We start from the raw sequence: 9,014 nt of genomic DNA on the forward strand, positions 1-9,014 counted from the left end.
CAGAGACACACATTCTTAGCGGTAGTAATCACTACTTTACTGGTGCAGTGACTGTCACCCGGAAGTTAAATCCAGCTGATCAAGTATGGTTAGAAGCTTCCAGTAGTTGGCATTTTGATGGAGGATTGTATTCTTCATTCACTATTATCAAAATCAAGTAACTACACAGAATATAACTTAGTAGTAAAACGATGAATACGTTTAGAGATGAATGCAAAGAAGTAATTTTCTTCCTTTAATTTTGTATTGATGTATTTGATGATTTTTCCTTCGTGATCATTTAAGAATATGAGTGATTTAATAATGATATGTATATTAAGTGATTTTTTATTGATAAGATTTTGTTTATTTTATGGAAAAAATTTAAAAGAAGGACACGTAGTTCCCTTTACATCTTTATTATATTAGATAACTAAAAATGTTAACCTTTTTGATCATGTTGATTCTTCAGTTTTGTTCACAAGAGAAGACGAAGCATGCACTTTTATTTTGAAATAACACTAAAAATTATGTTAATCAAGCAATGTCTTAGTCAAGTTATTTGATATTAGAATTAATATGTACATGAAACTAGCTTCATGTTACATGTGGTATCAATATTTGTAAAGTGATATTAAACTTAATAACACACCGTAGGATAATTAGGATTTATAAATCAAAAATGAACTGACAACGCCACGGCTAGACAGACAAACAATAGTACACATGACGCAACAAGGAAAACTAAAGAATAAGCAACACGAACTCCACCAAAAACTAGGAGTGATCTAAGCTGCTCCGGAAGGGTAAGTATACCCTGCTCCACATGTGGCAACCGTCATGTTGCTTGTGCGATAACAAATCTAAGCGCTTTACACGTTAAAATAAAAGTACACAAGTTCGTACATACATAAGGTAAAAAATAGACTAAAATATGTTTAAAAGCATACACCATCAAATCAACTTTAAAAAGTTATGGCTCGCGAAACTTGGTTAAAAGATATTTAATAAAAGAAATATTAATGAAATAAGTCAAAATTAAAAAAAAAAATGGAATCTTAACTAAATATTTCTAAAATTGCTGAATTTTGTATTCCAAACTATTTTCCTGCTACTGCTTGTAAAAAACATGTTATATCAAAATATACAGAAACAAATAAAATCAGACTAAAAAGTGCAAACTATTTATTTGTGAATCAAATCTTGAGTTCAATTCTTCGAAACGGATCTTATATAACTAAAAGAGAATTTGCATTTAAATTCTTATGTTCAGGATTAAAAATCAACATCAGTCAAATACACTCAATCACAGTTCCAGGTCTTAACTATGAGCGATCCACAACATTCAGGATAAGAAATCAACATCAGTCAACTACACTCAATCTCAGTTCCACAAATGCAACTTTGAATAGATGCGTCTTTAGTCCTTTATTGAAAAATTCTAGCGATTGTTATTTCGAAGATTTGTTGGAAGGCTATTCCACAGAGTCCCGGCTGCCAAATCGAAATGTAGAGAAATAACTAAGACTGAATACTTGTTAACGGATAAAATACATGAATATACATTCATGTTTCGGTTTTATCATTGTTCCGTAACCCTTATTGACCATCGAGAAATAAGCACTTATTTATTTTGTGCCAATAATTCAAATGTCCATTAAAGATAAAGGACAGAGGTGTCATGCAATAGTCTTACAATCGAGAGCATTTAGAATAGAAGAAAGAAGTACAACGTCCTGAAATGGAATGCATTCGGTCATAGCAATGTGATTCAAATAACAAATAGTTGTTCATCAAACCATATACGTATGCATATAAAACTAATTTGAAAACCATCTCGTTTATGATTCTTCAAAAAGATATATATTTAGACCTTGAAAAAAAATTATAAAATAAATCTTGAGTTCTTCAGGACGGATATTATATAACTAAAAGTAAATTTGCATTCAAAACCTAATATTCAGAATAAAAAATCATAGCATTTTTTTGCTCTACAAATTGTTTGTAATATTTGCAGACAAATTAGATCAAACCAGTTACGTTCATTCACTAACGAGAGTAATCATTTTGAACGACATTACTTCATGTACATTGCTATAAAATCTTACTTTCTAAAATGTTGTATAGTAAGTGACTGCAAATAATATTGTAAATAATGATTCTCTTAAACACAATGTGTCTTAGACATAATATACAACAAACCTTTTATTAAAACGTAACCGTGATACTTAATATAACATAATATGGTGATACGTAGATTAAAGTTTTAACCCTTACATATATAATTCGGTCGAAGAGTTACACTTAGTAGATAAGTTTTGCGTATTCATAGTTGTAACTTATTATTTGTAATCTGTGCGTCATGTGTAATGCATGTGACTTGATTTACATTAATGTTCATTGATAACTAATATAAACATAATTTAAAAATTCACAGATATAGGAAAAAATTAATATTTTTACTTGCATGACTCTTTAATTCACTGAAATATAAAAAACTTTTTATAATAGGATTTTTTTGAAAATTTACAACATAAGAAGAAATAAGACGTGAATATAAAAAATGGACAGACTTTCATTTGAAGAATTAATTTATTGTTTTGCTAAAAAAGGTTTATTCTAGAACATTTTAGTAAATACACATGTTAAACCCCGCCACATTATTTATGTATGTGCCTGTCCCAAGTCAGGAGCATGCAATTTAGTGGTTGTCGTTTGTTTATGTGTTACATATTTGTTTTTCGTTTATTTTTTTACTTGAATAAGGCCGTTAGTTTTCTCGTTTGAATTATTTTACATTGTCTTATCAGAACCTTTTATAGCTGACTATGCGGTATGGCCTTTGCTCATTGTTGACGGTCGTACGGTGACCTATAGTTGTTAATGTTTGTGTCATTTTGGTCTTTTGTGAATAGTTGTCTCATTGACAATCATATCACATCTTCTTTTTTATATATAGAACATAACCGTACACAATACGTAATTGTTTACCAGAAGAAAAAAACCCAGAGAAATAGCTATAATAATAATATACCTATAAACATTGACCTATAATGGCTTACTTTTATAGTTGTCTCATTGGCACTCACACCACATCTTCCTATATCTATCTGTATAAATGTTCTTGCCTGTGTTTATGATGTTTTTCAGCCACGAAGTGCTGTCATGTCATCGATTTTTTTTTTATTGTCAAAAATTAGGAAAGAGGGCTAGCCATTAAACCAGGTTCAACCCACTATTTTTTCTTAAAATATCCTGTACCAAAAATATGGCAGTTATCAAATAGATCGTTGCTAGGTATGGTAGCGTTAACACAATTCAATGTTTATGTTGTTCCTTTGTTTTTCTTTTATACATATCATAATGTATGTGTTCCCATTTATTTATTTTCTAAACCGGGTTTGTTTTCTCTCCATCAAAATATAACTATTACACACCTGTAAGCTTGAGTTGCCTTTACTTATATGGTCTCTATATTAAGTTGACTAAAGTAAGGCAAATAATTTGCTACAACAGGAAAATGAAATATAACTCTTAAAACTTTATTCAAATATTTAAAAAATTATATATTATTATATATACTGTTGCCTGGAGAATAACTTGCAATTACCGGTAATTGTCACTTCCGATCCCAATTGAGGTTGTTATAACACAGATTATAAAAATATAAAGTTTTGAAAACAATATTTCCAATAGTAAGCCACTTTCTGTTCATTGAAAATAATGAATTTGAATGAAAGGTTAATGTATGCCTATCAAAGAATATAATTGTTTTTATGGTACTTTTCGGGAAAAAAAAGGTGACTACACTCGTTTTTTTAAGTCTTTTCCGCTTGATATTTTTTCAAAGTCCAATAAGTTGACATTGTATTGTTTCAGTCCAATTACATTTATATTCTCTCCACAATAATTCAAATGTTCTCCATAGAAAAAAAAACACAGTAAAAGCAAAAACAGGCAAAAGTCAAAATTGAGAACAAGACCTAGACTGTTAGCCTTGACCTCAAAAGTGAGGACACGGTGACATCAAATTAAAGACTAACGGTTTATATAGGTAACAGTTTATGAGTTGCAAAATAAGACATAAAATTGAGAATGGAAATGGGGAATGTAGAAAAATAAACGCATAACAATACGCACATTAAAATTCAGTTCAAGAGAAGTCCGAGTCTGATGTCAGAAGATGTAACCAAAGAAAATAAACAAAAAGACAATAATACATAAATAACAACAGACTACTAGCAGTTCACTGACATGCCAGCTCCAGACTTCAATTAAACTGACTGGAAGATTATGATTTCATCATATGAACCTCAGGCACAATTCTTCCCGTTAGGGGTTTAGTATTATACCATCATAACATATATGAGAGGAACATAGCCCGTGTCATGCCAACAACTGTTTTTAGAATAAATGTCTGTAGTTCCGACGCAAAGACCTTATCAGTGACTCAATATTAACATAATTATTAAGTAAAGAATGTACACAATTAAGTATGCCATAAACAAAAACAAATCAAATAAGATTGGCGTCCCAGCATGGGATACAATTTGGAAATAAAAGGTTACAAACAAGATTCACATACAATCATGACAATAATATGAGTTTCACAGTAAGTATTCATTTTAAATATTCTTTGGAAAGTAATGATATTTGAAAGGGACAACGAAATCATGTGAATTGCAGAGTTAGACTATTTAGCGGGTTTTAAATAACATGAACAGACAATTTTTCTTTCCACAGGACCAAACGATAATTACAGTATACAGACCATTACCGTCAACTGTGGTGTAAATATTTGAAATCCAGACACATCTTTTGCTTGTTATTTCATTGAGTGCTTTTTTCTTTTAAGTAATGTTTGTAATATTGATCTATGTAAAACACATTCTGAATACAACATGTCGAAAAAAGCATATTTACAATAAACCTACAATGTAATAACAAGTTTGATGTAATTGATAGATACTACTTTGAGACTTTCAAAATTAAAATGTAAACATCATCGGACATAATTAAATTTAGTCGTAAACACTACTGTCATACATGACACATCCGACACGGGCTGCAATAAATGTTAAAGGGAAGTCATGCGATAAAGGGTGTAACAATGGTCCCCTGCGAGCATCAATAATTTATCACGAAAACTATGATAATGAATGTTTTTTGTTAGAATATCGTTTCAAATTGGAGATATATTCTTTATTTGCAGGCGCTGCTGGAGAAAATGAGAGTGCACAATTTGAAAGCTGAAATAATCGGTCTTGAAGTACAATTTTGTTCTAAACCGACCTTCATTGTCAATTCCAAATGTACATATAGGTCAAGATGTGATACACAGACCTACATGTAACTGTATATACTGTATTCTTTAGTATTAGTCCGATGGGATAGATGTGTTCAACATAGTCCACTAACTTTGAATTATTTATAACAAAAAGTGAATTTAAACATGTTAAAGGATAATGATAGAATCTTTCAATTTATATTCAAAGCTGTTGTATGAAAACAGCTTCATTTAAAGAAAGTACAAGTAGACAAAAAGAGAAGCATGTTTGGTTCGAATGGGAATGCCGACTGTTTGTTGTAAAAATACGTTTCAAACGCGACAAAAATGTTGATTTAGTCATAAAATTTGTCAGACTATTTTATTTAAGTTATAATGATTTGTGTATCGAATGCGTTTATACCTTCATCATGTTTAAAACATCAGACACTTGTATTTACATAGGTCATTTGTTTTTTATTGATATAACCAGGATCAACTCTTTCAATCTGCTCTACGTTAAGTAAAAGCAATACTCATGAAAGATGTAAAATATCCAAAGTGTTAATACTATCAAAGGTAGTGTCACAACAATTTCGAAACACGCCTTGAAATGCTCATTAAATTTGTGTTAAAAAAATAAAAAGAGGATTCGTAGTTTATTTTAGGACCGAGCAATACAAATTTCTCATAAATGTCCAAATTTGTCTTTTCCAACGCTTTTATATTCCCATTGCTTTCAATATTCTAATACAATTGTTAATTTTCAGACCGAATGAAAAATGAAATATTCTAAATTCTAAATATAGAACATTTTTCTTGTACCTTTGACTACAACTAGTATATCGTTGTTAACAACACAGCGTGAAATAGATGTACTTTATACAGTTTGAACATACTGATTATGTTATATCATTTTAAATTCATTTCAATCAAAACACTGGCGATGTAAGTAAGTTGTCAATAGCAGATTAAAAAACAAAACAAATGTTGACATTTCTTGTCAACATTTAAAGTCGACCTTAAAAACACATATTTCAGGTACTAAGAACATTTGATAACATTTTCAATATGTTAAGATAAACCTGCATATACACAAACACCAATCAATAGTTTATCAACAATTGTTGTTTATGGTTTAAGTTGTATGTTTAGACATTAGAGTACTACGTATCTTACTTATATTATGCTGTGTCTTTTTCTGTCCCTTTTTTTGCCAATCATAAGATGTTTTCTAATAGATAGGCCACATAACGAAAGTGGCAACCTACTATCAACAAGTCAATATGTTACTGAGGCGGAGTTCTTGAAGGAGACAACATTTATTCACCAGGAAGCGGGACAAATAAGAACATTCGTAGAAAAATCCCTTGCATTGTTGACTTCTCAACTGCAACCAAAGTTTAACATTCTGGACCAACTACACCAGAAATTTGAAAATTTGGAACATAAATTATCAAAATGCGAAAATCACAGTGAATCAACTGTCTCTTTAGAACAGAAATATACAGATCTCGAACAGAAATATAACAAATTAAAGTTTGACTATAATTTGATTAAACTAGATTTGGATAATAAAACAACTGAACTAAATCAAAAGATTACAGATATAAAGCAACTGGACAATATTAAACCGTTGTCCGAATTTAAGATACTACAACAAACAGTGCAGGCAGTTTCTGCGCAAACACATTCTCTGAGCATAAACGAGCGAGCCCGGAGTCAGGATTTTCTTGCGTTGTACAATATGACAATGGATTCAAAAAGAGTGTTATATAATCTTGAGAATCGTCAAAATACGACAGAAGCTGATCTTAGCAACGAATTAAAGAAATTAGAAACCAAAACTAACACACAATTATTAATAATTGAACAAAGTCAAAACTCTACAGCAGCTGATATCATTACTAGGATGGAAGCAAAGGAAATCAGTGATAAATTGACGATGTCAATGGTACAGAAGCAGATCAACAACAATGCAGAAAGAGGTAAGACCAAATAACGTGTCATATTTCATATACAATATTTGGTACTAAAAAAGGAACGATAGATACCAGTGGGACAGTCAAACTTTTAAATAAAAAAAATAACTTACAACGTCATGACTAAAAAATGAAAGAAGACAACCAGACAAACAATAACATAGAAAACTGATGAATAATCAACACGAACCCCACTAAAAACTAGGGTTGATCTCGGTTGCTCAGAGAACTAGACCACATAACTCTATTAAGATTTGATAGTCTTGACCTAACGAAATACAACTGTCTCGTAAGTTATGTGACACCTATATATCAAAAAAAATTCCCTGGAAAGAGGATGTTGTTTATTTTTGTTCGATAAAAACAGCCAGTCAACTTATATTATCACTAAAATGTGAACAGCATTGGTCTGTAACTGTCAACTTAGTCATGGTACACGTAAATTTCAAACTTTCTTGAAATTCTCTTTGTTTATTATAAATGTGGCGACCCACTTTGTTTGTTAGGTGCAACTCTATCAAGAAATGTTATTTTAACACTCAATCACCATATTCCGTCTTTTGTAGCCAAGTAGTCATTTTACTACACCTTATCAGAGGATAACATTATTATATAAAGTTGATAGTTCGCAAAAGGTATTCTAAATCAGTTCACTTTTTCAATATTAAAGACATTTACTTTCTGAACTATTTCAGTTGCCATAAGTGCTCATCCACTGACAAGCAGAACAATAACTAATACCATAATGAGATTCAACGAAGTGAGGTACAGTGTAGGGATCACCAACCTTGCGGCTTTCAAGTCCACGGGAAAGTTTGTATGTGAACATGTAGGACTGTACCTTATATCGGCTTCTGTGATGTCGTATACCAGTGGTGCGCGCTATAGGATTAATCTGAATGGGAATGATATTTCAGAAACACGCGTCGGCCAACATAGCAGTAATTACGACCATACTGGTGGAGTGACTGTCACCCGGAAGTTAAACCCAAATGATCAAGTTTGGTTGTATGCTATTGGGTCTTTGTATCTTACTGGTGGTATTCATTCTACATTTACAATAATCAAAGTAAAATGAATGCACGTCATTTAATATTGAAGACAATGGAGTCGGTTTTTTTTAGAAATAAATGTAATGACGTTTATTAAGATAAATAAAAATAAAAGCTGAATAGATTATATGATTTCTGATAATTTCGAACATGTGTTTTAAAAATGTTTTATGTGAAATCTAATTTCCATCATCATAATGTACTGAATCTTTTATTGTTATTCTCAAACCGATCCGTGAAATATTTGGATAATTTTATATAAACAGTTACACATATCTGTATTGAAGGTTACTCGTTTATACCGAGTATTTTATATAACAGTAGAAAACTGTTACTGTACGTCTAAGTCAATTGCATTTATGCTTTAACATATTGTTTAATCTCAATTTATTGTGTAATGGTAAAGGTTCAATGGCAAATATTTCCGATATTTTGGGTCCAGGATCAAATATAAAATTGAAATGAGAAGACTAGGACGAAGATCGTTACATTTTGTCTTTCACAGAAAAAATAGATTATAGGTTATACATTAAAGCTTAGCACATGTAACCAGTGAGCCCCTTGGAAAGTTCACTGACATGAAAAAAACGCGGTATACCAAAGAAAATGTGGTATGTTAACAAATAAGATAACTCTCCACAAAAGACCAAAATGACACAGAAATTAACAACTATTTGTTACCATACAGCCATTAACTATGAGCAAATACCAACTGCAAAGTCAGCTATAAAGGGC

General features: G+C 31.0%; 1 protein-coding gene across 1 annotated transcript; it reads left to right on the forward strand.

The window, feature by feature from the left end:
• The first annotated feature begins 6,376 nt into the window (after window positions 1-6,376).
• On the forward strand, window positions 6,377-8,331 carry LOC134682123 (uncharacterized). Its single transcript, XM_063541705.1, has 2 exons — window positions 6,377-7,233; window positions 7,923-8,331. Exons 1-2 carry the CDS (start codon window positions 6,432-6,434, stop codon window positions 8,303-8,305), a joined length of 1,185 nt encoding a protein of 394 aa, XP_063397775.1. The 5' UTR covers window positions 6,377-6,431; the 3' UTR covers window positions 8,306-8,331.
• The last annotated feature ends 683 nt before the right edge of the window (window positions 8,332-9,014 follow it).

Source organism: Mytilus trossulus, chromosome 8 (assembly GCF_036588685.1).
Source record: "Mytilus trossulus isolate FHL-02 chromosome 8, PNRI_Mtr1.1.1.hap1, whole genome shotgun sequence".
NCBI classification, from domain to species: domain Eukaryota; kingdom Metazoa; phylum Mollusca; class Bivalvia; order Mytilida; family Mytilidae; genus Mytilus; species Mytilus trossulus.

Excerpts from the sequence above, each read along its gene's own strand:
- LOC134682123 (XM_063541705.1), top strand. The coding sequence starts at position 6,432 with ATGCTGTGTCTTTTTCTGTCCCTTTTTTTGCCAATCATAAGATGTTTT. Across the intron at positions 7,234-7,922 it reads CAACAACAATGCAGAAAGAG|TTGCCATAAGTGCTCATCCA; the intron begins GTAAGACCAAAT and ends GAACTATTTCAG.